Raw genomic sequence first — 26411 nt, forward strand, 5'->3', positions numbered from 1 at the left:
AATTTCAAAATAAACCTTCCCAACTCTAGTACTATACTCTCGTGTACATATCCAACGGGGGAACAATCACTTACAATGACAGACGTCGCCTGCTACCGGACAACAGTGGAGTGCATATAAGCAAGCAAAAATGCATCTCAATTGGCTACTGCTGCTACCAAAGCACAATATAACTGATCAAGTCATGTTTCATCAATTAAAACCTATTCGTGATTTAATGTGTCTAAGGAAATTGAATTGCGTGCTCTAAAAGAGTATTTTCATGCATGCGCATTTAATGCAAATATTCCCTTGAGGATAATAGTCAGGACGAAGGAAACACTACATGGCAGAACAAACGAAACAAAACAAGATGGTATGTACAGTACAAACAGTACAGACAAGTCAGACAGTGTAAATGAAACAAAAATGTGATTCTTCCATCAAATATTGACACCGAATGTCATTTGATGACATTGTACTGAATCGCAGGTGAGTGAATAGCTAGGAGCCGAAATGTAAAATCACTGTTCCATACGATCGTGGCCAGACCCAACAAAGGCACACGCAGCGACTCTGCACAGGACGAGCAATTTAAACCCAAAGGCATTGATTTTAACGGATGCCCATTTAAGGCACTGGTGCCTATGCACTGAATGGGAAAATGTAATTGAGTTTATATGTAAACGGACAATTTGCCCCTGATTAACTCAACCGTCATTGTTCATTTACAAAAACCTAAATAATCAAACTGACACAGCTCAAAAAATGCACACGGTCCACAAAGGATTAAAAAAATTCCCAAGTCAATCACTGAGGGTGTTGACAAACAGCCTTGTAAGGTGAAGCAGATTTTTACGATGAAGCAGCTTGCCGACACTATACGTGATTGGATTTTAATTCCATGGCCCATTGTGGAGCTTACAGCGAGGGAAAAAAGTATTTGATCCCCTGCTGATTTTGTACGTTTGCCCACTGACAAAGAAATGATCAGTCTATAATTTTAATGGTAGGTTTATTTGAACAGTGAGAGACAGATTAACAAAAAAAATCCAGAAAAACGCCTGTCAAAAATGTTATAAATTGATTTACATTTTAATGAGGGAAATACGTATTTGACACCCTCTCAATCAGACAGATTTCTGGCTCCCAGGTGTATTTTATACAGGTAACGAGCTGAGATTAGGAGCACACTCTTTAAGGGAGTGCTCCTAATCTCAGCTTGTTACCTGTATAAAAGACACCTGTCCACAGAAGCAATCAATCAATCAGATTCCAAACTCTCCACCATGGCCAAGACCAAAAAGCTCTCCAAGGATGTCAGGGACAAGATTGTAGACCTACACAAGGCTGGAATGGGCTACAAGACCATTACCAAGCAGCTTGGTGAGAAGGTGATAACAGTTGGTGCGATTATTCGCAAATGGAAGAAACACAAAAGAACTGTCAATCTCCCTCAGCCTGGGACTCCATGTAAGATCTCACGTCGTGGAGTTGCAATGATCATGAGAACGGAGAGGAATCAGCCCAGAACTACACGGGAGGATCTTGTCAATAATCTCAAGGCAGCTGGGACCATAGTCACCAAGAAAACAATTGGTAACACACTACGCCGTGAAGGACTGAAAACCTGCAGCGCCCGCAAGGTCCCCCTGCTCAAGAAGGCACATATACATGCCCGTCTGAAGTTTGCCAATGAACATCTGAATGATTCAGAGGACAACTGGGTGAAAGTGTTGTGGTCAGATGAGACCAAAATGGAGCTCTTTGGCATCAACTCAACTCGCCGTGTTTGGAGGAGGAGGAATGCTGCCTATGACACCAAGAACACCATCCCCACCGTCAAACATGGAGGTGGAAACATTATGCTTTGGGGGTGTTTTTCTGCTAAGGTGACAGGACAACTTCACCGCTATGTACCGTCAAATCTTTGGTGCGAACCTCCTTCCCTCAGCCAGGGCATTGAAAATGGGTCGTGGATGAGTATTCCAGCATGACAATGACCCAAAACACACGGCCAAGGCAACAAAGGAGTTGCTCAAAAAGAAGCACATTAAGGTCCTGGAGTCGCCTAGCCAGTCTCCAGACCTTAATCCCATAGAAAATCTGTGGAGGGAGCTGATGGTTCGAGTTGCCAAACGTCAGCCTCGAAACCTTAATGACTTGGAGAAGATTTGCAAAGAGGAGTGGGACAAAATCCCTCCTGAGATGTGTGCAAACCTGGTGGCCAACTACAAGAAACGTCTGACCTCTGTGATTGCCAACAAGAGTTTTGCCACCAAGTACTAAGTCATGTTTTGCAGAGGGGTCAAATACTTATTTCCCTCATTAAAATGCAAATCAATTTATAACATTTTTGACATGCGTTTTTCTGGATTTTTTGTTGTTATTCTGTCTCTCAGTGTTCAAATAAACCTACCATTAAAATTATAGACTGATAAAGTCTTTGTCAGTGGGCAAACGTACAAAATCAGCAGGGGATCAAATACTTTTTTCCCCTCACTGTATGTAATTTTGTATACGATATATGTGTAATTCCATGCACAGCATTTATGCCATCACCCATGCAAGCTGGAGCAGAGACAGTTGTTTTTGCTTTCACTGCTGTCTAACATTGGATTAATGACAACCCAAAAACCAAACAGCTCTTATCTTGAAGATGCATAGAGACTGCATGGCCCAGCCCATCCAATACAGAGTTTGTAGTTATGTCCAAAATAAATTGAAAAAAATCTTACCGTTACCACTGCGACATAATTCCTATCTATACATGTTAATGCAGTGATGTCACTACTTGTGCCATTAAGGCAAGCTTGACCAAGATGTATTTTTTAAAGCTTCAAAATAATGTTAGGCAGCCTGAGACAGACTGATATGTATATTTACAATAAGAGCTAATTAATTCTTGTGCTGCTACATCTTTTAAAGGCACCATGTGCCCGTTTAGTAATTCTGAATCAACTTTCTACATAAAAAGTGAGCTAAACACATGATGGTGGCAAATGCACTGCTGCCACCAAGAAGCCACATGCCACTGAGGTCGCGCGAGTCAGACCATTTTTTTCAAAGGCTGTACCCTCTATATGAATAAAAAGGCAACAGTAGGCAGGGTTCCAATTATGGAAATGGTTTGATCTTCATAAAAAATATCTAATTGCAGTATTTACATGAAGAACTGCTTGAAACTACGTCTAATCCTGTCAATTAATTATCTGCTGAATTATTCATACAAAACTGACGATCTGGACCTGGTTTACCCAGTATCCCTTGCAAGAGGCTCCAGGTCGTAATATACTCTTACTTGGTTATAAAGGACATACAGTATAGATTACTGTTTCAGTAGTACATTATAATTATTTCAGACACCACAATAACATACTGTCGAACATTAACTAAACGTTAATGTTATGTTGTTCAATTATTTTTAAAAGTTACTTTAAAATAGTTAACTATATGAATAAACACAGCAATATTTGTAATGACATTTTTATTCTGCAAGGCTTACGGTTTTCTATTCCCACAGCCCAAGTAAACTATAGTAATCCATAAATGTGCCACACTCCTTCCACCTCCCACCTGTGGTGGGAAACAGAGAAAAAAAATAATGGAGGGAAGAACAGTATATCTGGGACCTTCACCTGTGAAATTTTATTGAAATTTCTGAGCATCATTTATTTTTCACAATAGTTTACACCTGGAATGCTTCTGGTTTTAGATTTCACAGTATGAGTGGGCTCTGGTCAGCCATAATCCCTCACCCAGACTCCCTGCCCAGCGTCTGCATCAGCTATTTGGGCTGTTCTATCAAGGTGAAAATGGAGAAGAAACATCTTGGGCCTATGCTGGCCTTATATAGGGGTCAGTGGGTATTTGAGTGCTTAGATAAATACAATTGCTAGGACATCTAGTTTTAATAAATCATAAAGCATTGAGTAAGCAAGGACAAAGCAGCCTGAGCCTGATAATTATGTACTATGCATACTATAGTACAAGCTGAAAAAGCAGCACATTGAAACAACTAGCTGTATGAAAACAATGGGTGACAGCATGACCTGCCTCTGCTGTCAAAATGAGTGGCAGTTGCCGCTATACATACCACACCCACCTCACAAGAGTAAAAATTAACTATATGAATAATTTGACATTTTTACCCTCAAATACCTTTTCAAAAGACCTTTCAAAAAAAGTCCTATTCTGAGATGTTTGGCAATTTCTTTGAGCATTTGTAACTGCCAGCAGAAAATGGCTGGAGAAAGCCCACTTGTGTGAATGGGGGACACCAATGACCCACACAGACAGCCTGCATAACACAAGCTTGCTGTACTACACCTGACGGCACACTTCATTGCCCAGCAAGGAAGACCACACACACCAAGGCTCACACAGGCCTAACTGGTCCACCAACCCTGCAAATGCCTGTAATCCGCACCTCTGATTAGCACGAATGAAGTACAACATATACATACATATCTAGGACGATGTGGCGTATGCAAGGTTTGTGCTGAAATGTAGTCACTCCATCCACTCTGGAGCAGAAATTGCAGCACCCAACAATGAATCAGATAGCATGGGTCTCCCCCATCGGCCAAACACCGCGCCTCAAAACCCAGAGAGTAAGGGAGGCGACCCCTGACAGGGGCACAACACCGCCAGAGCTCAGCTACAGGCTGATGACGACCAGAAGTCAATGCCGAACTAGAGTTTGCTTGCTTAAACAAATGTTGCTGGAAAAAAATAAACCAAGACCTAATAAGGTTGCTGGCTCTAAATGATATGTCGCTCACAGGCAATCATGTGTGAACAGAGAGTGGTTTGTTCATCCACAATACGACAAGTACATTGCAAAGTGAGAAACACATGCAAACATAAATGTGCATGGATACATCCTGATGTGTGTATAAATGCAGACTTGTTTACATAAACAATGCGCACAAACAAATAAGCACAGACATATGCAGGATATTTACTGTATGCACTGTATACACATCACAAGATATTGTAATCGGGGCATGCATACTGAGATATTTGCACGTGAGCTCTGATGTGTGCACATATACAGAGATGTGTACTCATTGATACAAACCGAGAGATACAATTATTCGGAGACAAAACTACGTGCACAAAAAAATATGCAGTTACACATGCTGACCTGTACATCGTGTACAGATAAATATGTACAGTATTCCCACGTACGTATACGCCAGCACACGCACTCATGTGTAGAGGTGCATGTCCGTAAGACTGTATGCAGACCCAGATATGCACGCACAATCTCTCCTGTACCTATATCTATAATGGAGAATGCAACTATGTAATCAAAAGTTGACACAATAACAGTACACAGCTATGTACACAAACACAAGCAAATGAAAGTACATAAATGCTTGTGTTATCGTGTTTTTTTTATCCAATTGCTCAAGCCCACTTCCATCGCAATAGTTAATGCACGTTGATGAAGAGGGTGGGGGTGGTTCAGATATCACTCGCCACTCATGTTAACCGAGGCCAGGAATCAAAACTCATGTCACCGGGTTCGTAGCAATGCTATATCCACTGCATCACTGCTCTCCCTCATTGGGTATACAAATGTGTAAACAAAAACAAAGTTGCGTACACCCAGCCATAATCATGTAAGACAAACATGTACACAGATGTGCAAAAAAATACATTTTAAGCGTATCGACAAGTACCCACATACATGCATACAAATCACGAACGCATGTTTGTACTTGTGTATGCACGTATACACAATCACAAACGCATGTTTGTACTTGTGCATGAACGTATACACAATTACAAACGCATGTTTGTACTTGCGTATGCACGTATGCGGGTACTTGTTGATACGCTTAAAATGTTTCTTGTACATCTATGTACATGTTTGTAATTGTGGAAAAGAATGCTGTGCACCCATAGACAACTAATATATAGAACTAATATACAGTTAGTCCCCGAGTTACGACGGTCCGACTTACGATATTTCGATCTTACGATGGCGATAGCGATACGACAAAATTGCCATCAACAAACTAACATCGTTCAAGCATGCAGACGACGGACATAATCTTGGTGAGTACAGTACAATATGATACGTTACGATACGTTCAATGCATGTATGATACGTAGCTTTAGCAATTTCATTTTAGAGTTACCACGATACGATACGTTCAACGCATGTTAAACGTTTTTTTTTATAGCAGATAGGATTGTTTCCTGAAAGAACTTTCTATGAAATTGCAGTTCACGTAGGTAGGCTAAGAATTTACCTTGTTTTTTTACTTTACATTTTACTGTGCAATACAGTATTGTAATTAATAAATAGATACGGTATATAGTTTATACAGTACGGTACTATAAATCGCTCTGTTTTGCTAAATTATCACCGTTCTTTTAAGACTCCTGGGTAGGCTAGGCCATTTTCGACTTACGATATTTTTGACTTACGATGGGGTCGTCGTAACGCATCTCCATCGTAAGTAGAGGACTACCCGTATCTGCGACTACTGTCAATACAATGACCCCACGTGGACACGCGCAGAGTTAGACAAACACAGCTATACGCACACAAATGCAATGTACTATACAACACAACCGCTGTCGTCACCGTGGCGCTTGTGCCACGCGAGGTGCACTTTAAATTGTACGTAAACACACAATCGTGCACCCATATATACTTTTGTATCACCCTGTATAAACGTAGATCAACGTATACTAATGTATCCACACAGACATGTGTGCAAAGCCACATAAACACGAACGTGTAAACACAAAAGGCGTACAGAAATATTTGCACAAAGGTACACACGCAAAACGTACATCATATACAGAAACGTATACAGATATTTACAACAAATGTATATACAACCAGAGATATATACACGCAGAAATGGGTGCACAAAGCCACAGACTTATACACGCATCCACTGGTGTACACACATACGTAAACAAACCCACATCCATGTCTACACAGCAAAAAGGCGCACGCAATGTTTACAAAGGATTGAGCCTCGTTAACACGAATGCACGACACGCTTACGCTTCGCGTACACATCCGTGCACGTACGAGTACAGAATGCACACAGACCCGTGTACACACACGCACTCGGGGCTGCACTCATTTCAGTATTTGTGGTGCTCGCAAAGCAGCCACACGCGACTCCCAACCGGTTTCCCCCCAACCGGTTTCCCCCCACCCGGCTTCCCCCCACCCGGCTTCCCCCCACCCGGTTTCCCCCCACCCGGTTTCCCCCCACCCGGTTTCCCCCCACCCGGCTCCCCACCACCCGGCTCCCCCCCACCCGGCTCCCCACCACCCGGCTCCCCACCACCCGGCTCCCCACCACCCGGCTCCCCCCCACCCGGCTCCCCCCCACCCGGCTCCCCCCCACCCGGCTCCCCACCACCCGGCTCCCCACCACCCGGCTCCCCACCACCCGGCTCCCCACCACCCGGCTCCCCACCACCCGGCTCCCCACCACCCGGCTCCCCACCACCCGGCTCCCCACCACCCGGCTCCCCACCACCCGGCTCCCCACCACCCGGCTCCCCACCACCCGGCTCCCCACCACCCGGCTCCCCACCACCCGGCTCCCCACCACCCGGCTCCCCACCACCCGGCTCCCCACCACCCGGCTCCCCACCACCCGGCTCCCCACCACCCGGCTCCCCACCACCCGGCTCCCCACCACCCGGCTCCCCACCACTCGGCTTCCCCCCACCCGGCTCCCCACCACCCGGCTCCCCACCACCCGGCTCCCCTCCACCCGGCTCCCCACCACCCGGCTCCCCACCACCCGGCTCTATGGAGCTCGGATCGGACCCTCGTGGCACGTCTCACTTTGGCAGAGTTTGCCTCGACTCGGCTCCCCGTTACTCGGCTCCCCCTCTGCTCGGGTCACTTCGGCAGGACTCGGGGCTCGGCTGCTCGGGGCCGGCAGCAGCAGCCGCAGCCGCAGCAGAGCGAGGAACCCTCCTCCAGCTCGCACGAGGAGGGTGACCCGTCCTGGCCCCCGCCTCACGCGCCCCGCAACCCGAGAAGTAGTCCCGGCCTCGCGGTCAAACCCGACACCCGGCGCGGAGCGCACAGCCGGGAACGGAGCCGAGGCCGCGTCGCCCCCTCCCCCAACACAGCTCCAACGCCACCTCAACATCAACCCCCCCACAACACCTCCCCCCACAACACCCCCCCCACAACACCCCCCCCCACACAACACCCCCCCCACAACACCCCCCCCCCACACAACACCCCCCCCACAACACCCCGCCCTCCCTCCCCCCAAACACCATCGCGCCCCTCCCCCCGACCGCAACCAGCTCCTCCACTCGTGCGCGGTCACGTGAAACCGTTCTGAGCCAATGAGAGGCGCGCGAACCCGGGCAGCACCCGGGGATGACGACCTGGGCCTCGCGCCTCGTCACGTGATGAGCCGAGGCAAGCCACGTGACAGTCAGCCAGTATACACCACATGATCACAGCCAGCCGGCCACACCACACACGAGCCACATTACACCACGTGTGCAACACGTCTGCGAGCCAGGACCCCATGCACGATACGAGCTATGGACCACTTGTTACAATGAGCCAGAACAATACGCGGTGCTACAATGAGCCACGTCATAGTGAGCCACGGAAATCATTACAAGAAAGCAATTTTAACACACCACGTGGTGCTTATACAATGAAGCAGCAGCGACCGCTCGCATACAACTACCGACATTGCTTTATCATCGACTTATTGCTTTTAATTAAAGCGTTTTATACGACTGACCGCAGGGCACTACGCAAGAGTCGGGTCACAGATGATGCTCCAACCAATCAAGGAGAGCCATTGCCCTCTCAGAGCTGCAAACTCATTACATTGCCAGAGGAGCAGCCCCCTCGCCTCCACAAACAAAAGCGTGGCCCGCACAAGCCCAGCCCCCGCGGAAGCCCGAACGCGACGAGTGTCGCCGTGCGCGGCTCGCTTTACTTTGCGGGGCGCTGCGTGGGGGTGGCGAGGACCCCGTCCTTTCTAGGCCGCCCCCGGGCGCGCCGCTCGCTCGCCCCGCCCGCCTGTGGAGCCGCTGTCCCGGCCTCCCCGTCCGACTCCATTCTGGGGCGAGAAAGAAACGGCGTCAAGCACGACGCTGAGAGAGAGAGAGCACACGGGGGGGGCAGCACTCGCAGCGTGTACAACACACAACGCCGAGTATACAGTACATACTAAAGGAGTACATACTAAAGGGGTGTAGCACAGGAAGAACTGATCACAAATAACAGTGTGTACAACACAGTACATATACAACGGCGTTACACTCGCACGATAGTAAGTACACTATCGAAAAAATACTCAAGACAGTGCACACATGTATACTACCGGCATGCAATAGTAACTACACTATACACACATTGCACTCATGGAATGTAACACACGGCACTATAGACACACAAAACTCACACACCACAATATAGAAATACACTAACAATCAAGGCGTGCACCACACAAAGATTCCCCATATAGCCTTGACAGACGTTTGGGGAAAGTGCTGTTAGCGAGCATCTATGAAGGCCGCCGGCACAGCACACGAAGGAGTGCGGAGCAAGGACCACGCCCGGCTACCTTTGTCTCCCTCGTAGTGAGGTTTACACACCGCACGAGGTACTCACTTGAGGCTGAGTCGACCTAGGGGAGGCCCAGGACCACTTCAGATAATCGCCACTGGTGTTGGCCGTGTCCGGGGGAATCGAATTCGCGTAGCCGGGTTTCGTAGCCCAGCTCACTAACCGCTGCACTCCCGATCCCCATATACAATACCATACACGACACCATAGACAAACACACTACACTCTCCGCGTATAACCAGAAATGTACACTACACTGTAAGCCATACACTACACTATAGACACATACTTTACCGTATACATCGGTAATTTAACAGATACATGTCTTCCCTACGCCGTTGCAATCATGGTCACTCTGCATTCACACTCATCACTCCCATCGCCATCGTGGTTTTCCTCTTGGGCGCAGTTTTTTTTTCTCAGGCGGCCAGTCACCGGTTTCGTGCAAGTCCGCCATCATCTCTTTTCGGGTTTTATCCTGCCCAAGCCCACTTGAGTTTCCCTACAAAGATTGAAGCCCTTCATCATCTGTGCTTCGATCCAGAAATTCCACATTCTGTTTCTTAGTGAAATACCAAGCATACGTATCTCAATGTTTTGCACACTTTTCAGCGTTTACATTTTCTTCCCGAGTCCATTGTGTGTGATCCATACATTATACCCACCCAAATACACTGGTCGAAAAACTTAAGGGTACATTGGTAAGCTATTTTTATTTATTAAGTTCAGTTTCAAACAACCACTTAAACATGTCAGGGATGTCCGTCTTCTGCAAGGCAACTAACACAGAAAGTAGTCACAGGTTGGTGTGATGCCATTCGACTGCATCATTGCCAAAGCTGAGGCAAAACATTGACTGTTAAAAGAAAATTAGGTCAAGTGGTAGTAAAATATAGAGGGGTTCTCATAAAATAAAAATCCGAAAAAAAATCATTTTGAAAAGTCAACACTGAAAGAACTAGAAGGGTCATGGACTGCATTTAAAATTGAGGGCAAAGTAAAAAGCACTCAATCTGAAATGATAACAATAATATTTAAAACTATCAATCTTAAGGACTTCACTGAACGTACACAACCCTGTAAAACCACGAATAATGGAATGAGAATATAAATAAGATACATTGTTTGAAGATATCCAAGGGAGCATGAAAGCAACAAGCTAGCTTTTAGATTGCAAGATGTAACCATAACCACATGCTAGCAAAAATGTCGAGTGGAGGAACATGCAAATGATAGCAAACAATATTCCACAATAAAAATAATTTCTGACATAAATATGACATTCCAGATGTCAAGCCTCATGACGTAACCACTCCCCTTTGTCGTAAGAAAAATGGTAAGCGCTCAGATCAGATAGAATTGTGGATGTGATCAAGAAAGCGGGACCATCTGTAAAATCAAAATTAGTCGACTTACTAAATACTTAAAAATAAATTAAATACCTCAATTATGTGGAAATACCATAATTATTTTGCATTGTACTGCACCTCTGAATTAATAAACTGCATTACATTAAAATAACAGCTGGGCTATCAAATTATATAAGTAGTGAATTACTCTACCGATTATCAGTTCGATCACTCGACTAACTGGAAAAGGTAAAAAAAATAGTTGGGTAAAAAACAAAATCTTGTCTCTGGGTGGGAGGCTTCACGACTATCAGCCGCGTCACGCTAGGCGTGGCTTGTCGGGGGGTTTCCTGCCTTCAGGTGGGTGTGGCGGCGATGGGAATATTTAAGCGCTCAGAGTAATCCGAATCGACCACAAAAAAGTAGCCCATTTAAATGTTTGTCCACATACCCAATCGAATAATCGCCCCAGCGATATTAATCGCGCATTATTTGTTGCGCTCAACCCACAGAATCCCGAGACTCTTTCACGAGAGGGTTCTGCCAAATGTCTGCAGTAGGGGGCAATAATTGATTTACTGCACAGTATAGCCCATTATTATCGACACGTGAATCACTATACAGTAGTGTACACACAACACATAGCACGAGCATCACACCACATGCACACTAGTTTGATACGTATTTGGCATGTATTAATCCACCCCTTATGATTCCATCAATTATTGGAATCGCCTCTTTTCGCCATTGTGTTGCGCTGTAGAAAGTTCAGTAATCCACTGGGTAATCTCGTGATCAATGGCTCACTATATAACACTGACGCAGCCATGTGACAATGTGTAGGTTAACATATGAATCTTGTATGCTTGTTATACGAACACCACAATGTACGTGCAAAAAAAGATACACTTAGGACACACCACACTAGGTAACTCCTGTAAGCTGCCCTAACCCTAGCAAGTCGCAGCTCCATGCTATTATTCACCGCTGTCCCGATTGCACCGTCTCTTTTGTAAGGACTATTGCATCTCTATTGTTTGTACTTTTGTTCGATCCATTAGCCAAAATGTATCAGGATGCTAATTTATAAAAAACGTAAGCGACTTACCCACGTACGAATATAATTTAGTCGATACATCGTTACAAAAAGGAGTAAAATATACTGTTACGCACACGAGGACCACATTTATTCATCCCTTAGGACCCACCACGTACTGTATGTTGAACGTCTTTCGCACCCCACCTAACTTAACCGTTCAGATATATATTTGTGTGGGGGGGGGTTACCAATTGGTGAATAGCAGCGTGCACACAATTGATGTAACAGGTCGACCCAAAGAAAGGCCCAAAGAATATAGGTCGCCCTTGCGCAAGTGGCAATGGTGTTTTCACGTCTCTCAAATGGGGTTGTCATCTGGTTAGAGTACAATAGCGCCCCTAGTGGCTACCACGATGACGGGAAAATCATAATACAAGAGAATCGAAAAACCTTACGAAATTCTACGTCCCGTGAGCTCAATGATCATTCGTCAATTGCTGCACGATTCTACCCCCAATGCACACACGCATTACACTAATTACATCTGTACAGTACACACAGTTATGTGCAGACCGCGAATAACACTCGCTAAACGCCACAACTCCTCGACCACAATACCCCTAGTGGGAACAGCGTAATGCACGCCAAACACATTACACGTTCACGTCACACACACTGGAAAGTGTACCACACAAACCGATCCAACACTACCCTTAAAAAAAACACTGCGAATACAGTACATACGCACTCTGTATTTCACGCACAGCACTGTATTATGTAGTTCACACTACACCCATTGTACGCAGTACAGTACACACTGCAATAAACCAAAACGGGCACAGTACACATCACGCACACAGTACACATCACGCATACAGTACATACAGTATTCCGCAGTATACAGCACGTGCACTACAAGCAAGTACAAGCTACATTCAGGACACGCTGCACGGAGTAATACGACACCCATTACACAATCCGCCTACACGTGCATTAGTCACTGCATTGTTACGCACTCTTCGTACATAAAGGCGACTACGCACAATACACTCACGATAAACACGAAACACACACCACCACGGGCTCCACAATGGCCTCCCGTGACAGTCAGCACTCGTGTGGTTATAGTTTTCGCTGTGGTACTGCTTATACATTTTGCACCATTGTTCACGCAGTGCCTTCATTAAGCATTTAAAAAAAGCGAACGCGTGAACGCCGGCTCGCTACCCGCACGTGGAACCCCGTTAAACTCTTCAGATTCTCGACGAATTATTGTGACCTGCATTCGATTTAACCTAACCTCTTGGCGTCGAGATTGTCTCCTGTTGGTAAGGTCTTATTTTCCTGAAGACTACCGCTTGTGTTGCGATCGAAACGTCGATATTTTTTTTATGTCCACGTGGCTTTACCGAAAGACCCAAAGAATATGAATTCCTGCAGTCACGAAAGCTTTAAGTCAAGATTTAAGGTCTTATTTTACTGTGGTCTCGAACTCACCTCACGTTATATTCGCATAAATCGAACAATCGATTCCAGCACATGCGATTCTTGGCATGCGTCGTGCGTGTGCAATAATCGATCAACCATTACGGTACCACATACGTGTCCAATATCACACCAGTCGACTCGTCCCAGTCGATAATGCGAATACCGTCCAGTGAATGCACTCAATCGGAACACTGCAGTTTTGTCCTATAAACCTGGACCAAGCCACCGAAACGAAGCATTTTTACCACCGTCTGTGGTGAGCTGCAAACGCGAAATGCGTTTTCGATTATGGACAAGGACTACCATACACTTAAGACATACTAAACGTCACTTACATAACAGCGGATTGGGTGGTCTACACATCCAATACATTATACGTGTGTATCGTTGTCATGGAGGTTCCGCAGTACACGAAGCGGCACATGGATTTCCGGTAGTCCCAGGGATTGTGTTGGAGCTTGACTGGGTTACTACAGGCGAGACAGCCGATACTGCCTGCCCTGCCCCGGTCTCGTGTTCCGAGTCTGCGCGATTTGGTCACCCAAGCCCACTCCACAGTGGCGATGGCACGAGCGATACACATTGTTTTTGCAATTCTAAGTTACCGGGATAACGTGTCAATTGTGTATTACAATATATTTATATTATCGCTCTACCAATACTCTATACGGTCGTCACGTCGTGGAAATGTCCACCACCGACTCAGGACGTCGACGCATCGGAGGCCCACGCTCGAGCGAGCGAGCGAGGGAGACTTTCAGCGCGCTGCACGTACAGTCAAGTACCGCACGGCCTTGCGAATGCTGCACATCCCCAGCCCATGCTGCACTAACCCCAGCCCATGCTGCACATTACTCCAGCCCATGCTGCACATTACTCCAGCCCATGCTGCACTTAAACCCCAGCCCATGCTGCACTTAACCCCAGCCCATGCTGCACCAACCCCCAGCCCATGCTGCACTTAAACCCCAGCCCATGCTGCACTTAAACCCCAGCCCATGCTGCACTTAAACCCCAGCTCATGCTGCACTTAAACCCCAGCTCATGCTGCACTTAACCCCAGCCCATGCTGCACTTAACCCCAGCCCATGCTGCACATAACCCCAGCCCATGCTGCACATGACCCCAGCCCATGCTGCACATGACCCCAGCCCATGCTGCACATAACCCCAGCCCATGCTGCACCATAACCCCAGCACCGGCGGCTGTCGATGGCGAGGCCAGGGGGTGGGAGCAATTTTTTTTCGAATTCCGGCAAAAAAACTATTTCAAGAGCCGTAATACGCATGTGAATACGAGACGCTCCTGAATAAATAACGTCACCGAAGCGGTCCTTAAAAATATAAAGGAGCCACACGCCGAACCCCTGGGCGAGGCGGAAGTGAGTGCAGCGACGAGAGGCGAACGCGGCGCCCGCCCGCCACGTCGGGCCGTGCAATTGGCCCCGCTGCTGCACAAAGATCCCCCTCCTCTCTCCGTGTAGCCATCACAGACCGCTGGGGAAAGTGCTGTTAGCGAGCACCTACGAAGGCCAACGCCGTACACGAGGGCGTTGGGGTGGCCAAAACAACGCACGGCCCCCGTCTGTCTCTCCAGTGGCGATGTTTACACACCGCACCAGGTACTCATTTGCTGCCGAGTTGACCTAGGGGAGGCCCCGGACCGGTTCAGGTAAATTGTCACTCCGCAGTGAAGCGTTACACGACCGCTGCCCACGATTGCGCACACACGCACCCATTCGCTCTCTCCCCTCGAGTCCACGAGTATCAGAATAGATTCTACTGATATAATAATCTTGTACCGCCTCTTTCATTGGGCAGTCTACTCGGCGAGTCAGGCTCACGATACGTGCGTGTAAGATAATAGCTTTACAATTTTCACAAATCATAAACAAACGTTACCTTTACACAAGTTAAACCAACGAGACAAACAGGTGGAAATACAAATTGAAGGGGAATTGAAACAAATCGAATCGTGACACCGGGATATCGCGCAGCGGCTCAGCGTTCTACGTTTGATGTTATGCCGTCTCTTTGTGCTACCGTCTCTCGTCTGTACCATTGAGTTATGACCCGTCTCGTTTACTTGAACTGTACCGTCCGTCCACTTACACGCGCGTATATCGTGAGCGTCAAAGAACCACTTTTATGCGACGAATCGGTACACGTCAGGGGAAGCCAAATCTCACACCCCCAAAGATCCCCCCCCGTATAGCCTTAAGAGACTGTAGGGGCAAGTGATGTTAGCAAGCACCTATGAAGGCCGGCACGGCACACGAGGGGTGGGTGGCCAGCACCACGCGCGGCCGCCTTTGTCTCCCGAGTGGCGATATTTACGCATCGCACCGGTTACTCGTTTGAGGCCGAGTCGACCTAGGGGAGGCCCAGGACCGGTTCGTATAATCGTCACTGGTGTCGGCCTTGAGCGGAAATCGAACCCGGGCCACCGAGTTCGTCGCGCAGCGTGGCGCTCACCACTACCACCACCGCTCCCCGCTACCCCGAGCACAGTGACGAGGGTGGTAGCAGCAGTAGCAGTGGGTGTGCCACTCTCTCGAGCACAGTGACGAGGGTGGTAGCAGCAGCAGCAGTGGGTGTGCCACTCTCCCGAGCACAGTGACGAGGGTAGCAGCAGTGGGTGTGCCACTACCCCGAGCACAGTGACGAGGGTGGCAGCAGCAGTGGGTGTGCCAGTGACGAGGGTGGCAGCAGCAGCAGTGGGTGTGCCACTCTCCCGAGCACAGTGACGAGGGTAGCAGCAGCAGCAGTGGGTGTGCCACTCTCTCGAGCACAGTGACGAGGGTGGCAGCAGCAGTGGGTGTGCCAGTGACGAGGGTGGCAGCAGCAGCAGTGGGTGTGCCACTCTCTCGAGCACAGTGACGAGGGTGGCAGCAGTGGCTGTGCCACTCTCCCGAGCACAGTGACGAGGGTGGCAGCAGTGGGTGTGCCACTCTCTCGAGCACAGTGACGAGGGTGGCAGCAGCAGCAGCAGTGGGTGTGCCACTCTCCCGAGCACAGTGACGAGGGTGGCAGCAGTGGCTGTGCCACTCTCCCGAGCACAGTGACGAGGGTGGCAGCAGCAGCAGTGGGTGTGCCACTCTCCCGAGCACCCTCCAGCAACGTGTTACGTGACAACACGCAGCACACACTGCTGCGCCTGCAACCGGCCATCTCCCTCCCGCAAGATTATTAATCCAGCCATCCATTCTTACGCTCACGATTTCATTTGCATCGAAACGTGCACTCGACAAATCCATCATTTGCTATCCTAACGCACGGGTTGCTTTAGGCTTGTGGGTCACGGCGAGACGGTTACAACCGAGACACACACACGCAGGATAGAGATGAGCACCTACAGGAGAGACAATACAAACGAAGCAGTCGCCCAGACAAAAGCACAAGACGGACGAGACAACGCAGATGCGTAAACGGGACGGCATTAGCTAGACATTAAAGAATCGATGTTTTGTTTCCTAAATCGCGTTTTCCAATCGTGATAATCGTGACAGAGGCGCGGCGTGGGAACGCGTTCCGGGCGGGGTGCGTCGGGCTCCTCACGAATAGCATCGTGGCAATGCATCGATTCTACATTCACATCGATTTCTAACACTGATCGGTAATTATCGAACGGTTTCTCTTTAAACTAAAAAAATCGCAGTTATGGGAAATTGGGTTAATGTTAACCCCGCTGCAGTCGGTAGAGGCCACTGCATTTCCCAAAAAGGTTAAAAGAGAATGCATGAATGCTTTTTGCCTCGAATTGCGACCCCAGAATCGCGACATTTTATCGATTCGCCGGTGGTGCTGTACAAATCGTTACACTTTAACGCGTTAGTAAACAAGCTTATTCGTGGAGTATTCATACCCATCAACCCATACGGTTTACCGTATTGTTGTACAGGGAAGTTGGGTTTCCAGGTCCATACGGCGTACAGCCGTACCCTTTCAATACGGGCAACATGTTTTGTCTATTTGTGTTTTTCCCTTGGGATGAGACTTTGTAGGATGAACGATGAGATTTATAAGGGCACGGGGTGACCAATAAAGTCAAAATTTGTCTGAAATTTAGGTAGGCAGATCAGGGGTTGACGGTTATTGAGTATTGGTGCAGCAGCATTCATCTGCACCAGCAATTTAATGAACAGCCTCGTTTCTACTTTGGGGCCGTCCTTAAATGACGTCACGCACCTAGGAGGGGGGGTCATTTAAATAATGTTTTCTCCTGCAACATCAGAGTGCAGCGGCACATTAAATACGCACTACAGTGACAATAGTTTAAAGCGATTTGAAGCATGTTTTATTTGGGGGGGGGGGGCAGAGCTTTGTGACGTCATATTTGAGGGGGGGTCTGACTTTTTTGTGACGCCGTGTGACGAGGGGGGGGGGGTCAAAAATCGTCCAAAATCGCGTGACATCATTTATGGAAACTGTCTTTTCATTTATGGAAACTGTCTTTTCTACCTTGTCTCCTTTGTAGTTTCGCATATACTGCACTATCTTTGTAATGTTTAGCTCATCTGCAGTGTGCTTACTGGTTGTACTGTAACCTTTGTCTCGAGTGTGTGGTACGACATTTCTCGTTTGTACGGTACGTGTCGTTTCTATTTCATACTCTCTCGTATAAACTATCAATTCACGTCTCTATTTGCCTACCTCCTTAGAACCGCCTCCTCCAATATGTCTCTCGTTCGCTCCATCTCATTAGTTCTGACAGGTACAGTACACTATAGAACAACACAAAACGGAGGACGGGTTTTTTTGGGGGGATGGGTCCACTACGACCGAGGGGAGGCGCTGTGGGGGATAGACACCAAGTGAGTGGGGCTAAGAGGAGGACGTTGTGTGTGGGGGGGGGATGAGAAGCACATGCATGCAAAGGCCACACAGGCTTGTCCCCCTCGTTTTATACACACAATAAAAAATATAACGCGAATTATAAAATTTGCCGATTGTATCTCCAGTTTAATTGTCGATTTTAACCGATTATTAAATACATGCCGAGTAATCACAACAGAGGCGCAGGCCGTCACCTCCCATACAATGCGGCGTAACGTTGGGAAGCAAAATTTGGAATAGCCTAATTTACATCTAATGTGATATAATGCTGCTTGCAGCCAATCATTAGGTATAAATCCAAGCCAATCGGTGACCCCTTTTTACCCATGCATGTACCCAATAACACGCCCATTCCTGCGTCCACGGACCCCATAACCCATTCTGTTTGCAGTCACAGAGAGTCTTTTCCACAACAGCGAAAGGGAACAGATAACGTTGGCTCCAAGTTACACAAACCGATTGCTCTGCCAGCCATGTTGGTGACGCAGGCTTTGGAGAGGGGGCTGATTGATCATACCCAGATCAATGAGTGGTGAGACCCCCCCAACCTGTTGAACTCAAACGTGACAGGGAGATGGCAGTACAATAAATTGGCTGTTACCCATACTGTAAACATAACACATACAGAATGGTGACTGTCAGTTGCCGGGGCAGACATTCAAGTGAGAGCCAGAGGTCGGTGTCCAAGGAGACAACTTGAAGCCAGATGAAACCAATTATTTGGCGATTCTACCTTGGCAGTAGTCTACAAGCACAATTAACAAAAAATAAATCAACAGATTTGTCAAAAACTGCCCTAAAAGGAAACATATATATGGCCTTTTGTAGTAAAACTAAGGAGAGATGGCGGGATACTAAAAGAGTAAACCTTGGAGGCTGGGTGTCTAAAGTACAACAGTTGTGGCAGAAGGATCTGGCAAAAGAAAATAAGATGGCAAAGTGTGGTGACTCTCGACCTATTACTGTCTGCGGATTCTCATCCGCCTTTGAATGCAGGTGTACTGACTATCAGCTGTGCATTGAGCTATGAGGCTGAGCTCATGCAGGAAAATTCAGGCATCCCGAGGTGGTAGGGTGGTTCAGTTGGCTAATACTGTGTCAGACCACTGGGTTGACAGCACTGACAGCCTAAATTATAATTTAGAAAGCCACCCATGATTAAACTTGTATCTCAAATACAGTGAGTTGATATCAGCCTTGTCAACAATCACTGAACGAAAAACATACATTAAATGTATTTATTTTTACTGATTTTACGTTATTCTATGCATGTATAACTTCTTTCGCGCCATATGTAGCCAACCATGCTAACTGGGGGTGCGTGAGTACATACAGCAAACTAAACACAAAAAGCAGTTCAAAAAAATATTTTAAAATCTATATTTAAAATATTAGCTACGAGAATGAAAAGTTCAGGTTTGATTAGTATTCATCGAACACCCTTTGCAAGATAAAGGTGTGCTGCTAATCTGAATAAGAGGTATGTTGAAGTGACCTTGGAAATTATGTCATTGAGTCTCAGCTTCCAGAGCCATTCTCGAACACAAATAAAAAAGTTAAATGAAAGCACCCAATGACTGGTTCTCAATTCATTTTCGAGATGACTATTTATAGAGATTATCAACTGATACGGATATCACTTAATGAATCAAATGTCACGTCCCTAAATGAATCAAATGTCACGTCCCTAACCTGTAGTGATATGCAAACCACAAAACAATAACCCTGGCTCATCACCATTCAATGAAATGGTAGAAAGCATAACTCTTTAAAAAGGTATTGTCCATTCCTGTCATGCCCAAGTGATGTCGAAACATTTAGCAAGACCATATGATAATGGCAATCCTAAGTTATTATAACCCCAAATTAATCAGGAAACACCATGGTACATTGTCCATAAAGGCCAAGTAAGGAGCACTTTATGGTGGCTATTAAAACCCTAACCCACAGGTGAGGTTTATGCTAATCAGCCACCTATCTCATCAGCATGTGTTACTGTGTTAGTTAACTGGTAAAATATACATTATCGATGGTATTCTGTTGACAAATAAGAGTAGTTTACTAATAATGGCCATCTTATGGGTACACAACCTGTCAGTAGTAATCTACAATTTAAATAAATGATTCCGGTCCACAAACAAAGTCCAGCACCACCCAATGCTCATTTGCAAATGGCATTACTTTGACATTCAGGATCATGATGCCTTTATTATGGAGAAAAAGCAATTTCCCCAGTTACTGGGTGGAAATTATACCAGATATGTGAATAATAGAAGCAATGGGGCTGATATTCCACCAAATATCAATTTAAGTGCTTCTTAACACACAAGCCATGTCTTAATTGTTATGAAGCAGCTACTAAATATATAGCGATGCTGTGGATATCAGTAAGTTATGTATTAACGCTGACCCTGGGCTAGAGAAGGCCCTATTCTCAGCCTCCATTATTTTTTTCTGCCAAAGGTGGCATGCATTTCTCAATTGCAGTATGATATGTATTAAAACCAATACGTTTGCTACATCAGAAATTATCTGTTCGATTTCAGAGCACCGTTTTAATATATTGGGGCTCTTTAAGTGACATATATAAAATGCCATTGCCTTTTTCCATTTAAATTACAATTCATAACCCTAAGACTAGATGCCAGGGCTACTCTCATAGAAAGTGAATGTATATCTTTAACAAACCTCTATGAATGTTAAAGTGGTCGTTCGAAGACATTTCTTTTGAATGCATGTCAGTTGCTTTATTACTGAAATATCTATGAATGAGTGGTGCTGTTCTAATAATATCTATGAAAGTTAGTTTGTTCAGCAGTACTGTCATAGGTCTTTGTCAAAGTGAGAGTTAGTCACTTTAATATTAACTAATATCTATGAAAATGAATTCCAATCACGTGAACATATTCTCTCTGGAGGTGAACGGTAGTAATTAAAATGTCAATTAAAGGAGATAACTTGAATAGATCTGACCGAAATCAAAGTTGCTTTCAACGAATCTCCATGAAAGTGAAAACTCAATGAGGATGGCACCAATTTCAGCCGTGCTGATTTTTCACCCTCTACAGCCTCAGAACCACCATATATCCAAGGCACCACGTACAGTGCTCGGGCAGGACTTGCCAGCTGCACGGGAGCCTGTGTTTTTCCTTGCCTGTGAAGCCGCTCTCGATAAGCCAATCAAGTGCATACAGTGCTAATGAGGGAGGGCTGCAAGCGGGGTCACGGGTGTGGAGGGGTGGCGGGCAAACGCAGGGGAGGAGGCAGCTGCTCACTGGCCCAATGGAGATTTCATTGCTGTGCCTCCCCGAAATTATGCCTACGGTAGAGTTGATTGCCTGGTAACCTCTATTTAACCAGGTAAGAGCCCAGTCACACACACACACATCTATGGTAAGGGGCATCTCAGAATAAATTTAGAATCTTTGCCCAAAACAGCCTCCATAATTGTTAACATCTTCAGATGTTTGGCCAGTCCATTGTTGTTTTGTTGGTGTTGTGGGAGGAAGCTGTAAGTCAAACCCAGCTAAACACAACAGCGTCAAGATACCTGCTTTTTCTGGCTGATGCCTGTGTTAGGGAAAAGCCTGAAATTTTTATATTGATCTCCATTGCAATTTAGAGAATTGTATATTCATTTAACACGAACTAAACTTTTGGTTATTGTTGAACCAATAAAACCAGTGTGTAAATATATATTTATGAAAAAAATGGCTATTACTATAATTGAGCTCTATAAAAGTAAATTGTAATTTTAGATCTGAAATGACAATTTATTAATAGAATTACAAAAGTTTACAGATCTCTATTAGTGATGGCAGTTTTTTTTTTATATTTGTATGAAGTGATTTGGATTTTTTAAAAACAGAAAAATGAAGATGGTTATTTTTTTATTCGATGTCCATAAACGTGATTGGTAAACATTGTTCAAAGCGGGATATTATAACATCCTATTTAATACAGTTCTATAAACATTTTTACATCATTTACTTTAAACGGATCTCCGTTGAAATGACCAGATAGCTCAGAGGGTCAGCGTGCAATCTTGGCAACAGCCAATGGTTAAACTGGGTTCTCAAGTGAAAACTGTTGATGGTTGCAGCCTGGTCACCAATAATTGCACAAAACAGACCACTACATTAGGTTGGCACTTGATTTAACTAAATTCCAGCTCCAAGATTTTTTTTAATATCTATTTTACTATCGTGACAAGCTCAAAGCAGAGCTTCTTGGACATTGAGCCGCCTACTCGGTACAGGATAAAAAGGACTCATGGACTATGTTTTTAGGGACTCGCTACTCCATCACATTTACAAACAGATTAATCTCATGACATGATGCCAACCGCACACGTAATAAATCGGACAAAAAAAACCCGATGTACATTAAAGCGATGGAAGTTACCTTAAAATAGCCCACCGAAAATTATGACGAATTTACACAGCCTCCTGCCTACTACATCACGTGTGATCGTGGATGTAAAGTGACACTTAACCACCACCAACAATGGTACAAGAAACCTTGCCAATAGCCCCACTCTCTCCTATAACCAACACTTTAGTGAGGGCCTCAAAGCCAGCCCTGTTGCGAAGTCAAATAAACATTTGAAAAAGTATCAGCGTTTCCTTGCTCATGCAATTGTAGGAAAGTGTTCATCTGCACTGACATCTATATGCCAGAATTGGAAATTCCACTTTCCTATGGTGGAGGCTATAGAAATACAAACTTGACAATCCACACCCAGCCAGCCATGCGTTTCAAACTAAATGTTAAGATAACATGCGGTGCTCCGATGCCAAAACCTGAGGTTAAATAACAATGGCCCATGTTCCACCTCCCTCAAGAAGGCTGCCTCCAAAGCAGCCAGGAAAGGCAGTAAGGTACGGGGAGGTGAATGGCAGCATTGTGGTGCATAAGCAGCCAGTGCTCACAACTCGTAGAGGGAGGCGATGATGTTGGAGTCCATCTGGGAGCTACTCACATTGGCCATTAAGGGATGCCAATCATAAAATAAAATACTAAGACTTAAATATACCCCACACCTAACACAGGGTGCTGTGTTAACCGTTGACCTCGCTTCTATATCCATGAAATGTTTTTCTTCTATGGTGACTAGTTCCTGTCACAGGACAATGATATCCCCAGCACGAGTTGAGAGCCACCATTGGTCAGGAGCACAATATCAAGATTCTTTTGAATATTTGTATCATTCTCATGCAGCAGTAAAAATATATTCAAGTGACACATTCAATATAGTGCGATTCGTAAATATTATGGGTAGACATGGATCCAGTAATATGCATACTGCATAACTGCAACATAGAAAACATTTTATATAATACAGACACACACTGATCTGTATATAGAGCATGGACAAAGCTATCGCTCTCTGCAATGGCCAACAGCATCTAGCATCTTAATTGGGACAGCACTTCCACAACCACCGCCTACTACTTGAGCCGAACAAAGGCCATGGATGCTCCCAAGAAGCCAAACAATGGGGGGGGGGGGGGGGTAGCACACAGCCAGCAACCCATCAGCAGCAGCCTATCCCAGTGATGTTAACACAGCTGACGCACACTGGCCACTATCTAATGCCGAGAGGGTTGGGAAGGGCTGACACGAAGGCTAAGGTGCCTGCACACCACTCAATTGTTCCATTACATCCCAGCTAACTCAACCAGTTTTATCCTCGCGGATGCTATCAGTGTAAATGCATGGAATTGACAGAGCAAAACAGTGCATCTCAGGGACAATAAGTGCATGCATACTAACACACAACAATGCACTTTCCCGCAGGTAAATTCTGATGGGATAAAGCCAGGGCATAACAGCAGTGGTGAACAATATTCAGCAATATTCCATGGGCCCCCTTTGGTGCTGGATCTCACCAGCAAAGAGTGCAACAATCATGGGCATGGATATTTGCGTGCATCGAGCTCGAACACACCCTGGAAGCTGCTGCAAGATTTAATAACATGCATGCACACACGGCAGCATCTCAGAAACGGGCCAACAATATTCACTGCATTTGTGAGATGTCACCAAAAACACCAAGAATTTATGCACTCTGAACATGTTGGTGTGCATCTGACTCCATACACTGTGCCGTCACTGTTACTGATAACAGCCGCCGTTCGCCTACTGAGTGGCGGCGGACATCACCACGGCACTTGTACCAGGCTAGGTGCACGTTGAGGCCACGTAAAGTCTGGAAGATTCGCAAGCAGGAGGTTCCAGGGCAGACCCAGTGTTATGAGTTGACCGAGATGACTGGCAGATGTGTGCATTACTAATGTACACACACACAAACATGCAAGGATAATGATCCTCTTTATATCCATAAAGACTGTTGGGGCAGGTGCTGTTTTTGAGAAACGTTTAAGACCAACACCAGTACACAAAGAGTCAGTATCACAACTAGTCTCGCCACCTTTGTCTGCCCATTACAGATGTTTAACACATCGCACCAGGTACTAGTTTGAGGCTCAGTCAAACTCAGGTGTGGAAGCAATAATAAGGTCAGATATCATTTGTCAGCGATGTGTCCCCATGGTCGAATCCATCTACCCAGGTTGCAAGTTTCATGGCTCAGCACAAACCACTGCACGCTCGCATCCCACAAACACACACAAAGAGCATCACACAGCAAAACAGTATCTCTCATTGCAGCCGATGGATGAACGCACACAGCAGAGGGATGTTGATGGGGCCGTTACACCCCCGCCATAAGTGAGCTCGTTTGCGTGCTCGGTGGTGGAACGAGCCCCGTTGTCCGAAACGTGAAACCAAACACAACTCCCCTAGCCTCTTGATAAGCTCCTCTACGAGTGCTGTCTGCCACACTACCAACTTGGTCTCCATAAAAGGTACGAAAATAACGTAACGCACTGCCATATTTTCGGCTGTGGCCACCATGCTGTTGTGCATGATGGGGCTATATCCTACTGCTCCTCCTCGGCACACACACACCATGACTCACACACCTAGACTACACGGGCCTGGGGCCTCCAGGACGTGTGTGAGCGCTGTGGTAATGCATGTGCTTGTCTTTGCCATTGAATGTGTTAGAATGGAGGCTCGTTAAGTATGTCTGCACATCCGTGTCTTTGAATGCATACATGTGCGTTTACATGCATCCTTATTCATGTATTCGTGTCTATATTCCTGTACGTGTCCCCACTTGTAATGTGTTCCTATGTGTAACTGTATCTCGTGTACAAGTCATTGCGGGGAGCATGTGTGTATGTATGTGGCGATGTTAACTTGGATGTGCTCGTGGGTATGTGTACCCCTGCATCTGGAATGTGTACATGCATTGTTACTGTGTCCCTTTGCGTTTCCACATTTCAGCGTGTGTGCAGCATAAATGTACAAACATAAAAAAAAATCCTGAATATAATTTTACCGTATAGACTGTTGAGGAAAGTGCTAACGCCATATATACACACCACCCGTGTAAAACGTGGGCATGTCTGTATAACTTACTGTGTACGATTGTGTGCGACCTCGGCTAGATTCCACGTCACATCAGCGACACGTGGTATCTGAACATGTCCCGCACCTCCTCGATGTCAGCTTGGCCTCAATTTCTTGTGGTGTGAATATCAGCATTGATAAGACAACGATGCGCGTTTGCTGGCTATAGTCCCAATTGTGTGCTCCCCCAGCTTTAACAGATGCTCACTCTCACCCCAACTATCCCTACAGCCTTTGCAAGGCTGTGTTATTGGTTGTGGTACAATCCAGTTGATTCCGATTCTCGAGTGCAGTATCTAAACTCTGAAGCAACTAAAACAGGTGCTCGCTAACAACACTTAACTATGCGAGTGTAAAGTCTCAACACGGGCTGTGACCTCGTTGAGGCCAGTCTGTGTATGTGGATGGGTTAATAAATGCACAAATGTGTGCTGCGTTGTGCTATGGGAGCGCTAGTTGTAGGGGGTCAGCGCACTGCTGCTCTAGGAACCCGGCCACCTGTGTTCGATTCCCGCTCACGGTCAACATCGGTGACGAATATCTCAACCGGTCCTGACTCGGCCTGCAATGAGCGAGCACCTGCCTGGTTTCGGTGTGTAAACATGAGCATTCAGGAGACAAAGGCGGCACGACGTGGTACT

At 46.2% G+C, this 26411-nt stretch overlaps 1 protein-coding gene across 9 annotated transcripts in view; it reads right to left on the reverse strand.

Annotated features, from left to right (window-relative positions):
* Positions 1 to 26411, reverse strand: part of KMT2C (lysine methyltransferase 2C) — a 179892-nt gene that overhangs the window by 147600 nt on the left and 5881 nt on the right. For 7 of the 9 annotated variants that reach the window (XM_032960234.2, XM_032960242.2, XM_032960275.2 and 4 more), the window contains exon 2: positions 8949 to 9071. The exons of 1 other annotated variant lie outside the window; for it this stretch is intronic. In XM_032960234.2, the coding sequence (XP_032816125.2) occupies positions 8949 to 9070 (122 nt within the window). In that variant the 5' untranslated portion in view covers position 9071. Of the gene's footprint in view, positions 1 to 7816; positions 7964 to 8948; positions 9072 to 26411 lie in introns of those variants that run through there. One more of the 9 variants, XM_076071056.1, reaches the window with a different exon arrangement.

Source organism: Petromyzon marinus, chromosome 2, assembly GCF_048934315.1.
Source record: "Petromyzon marinus isolate PM22_M1 ecotype Great Lakes invasive population chromosome 2, UKy_Petmar_22M1.pri1.0, whole genome shotgun sequence".
Lineage (NCBI taxonomy): Eukaryota > Metazoa > Chordata > Hyperoartia > Petromyzontiformes > Petromyzontidae > Petromyzon > Petromyzon marinus.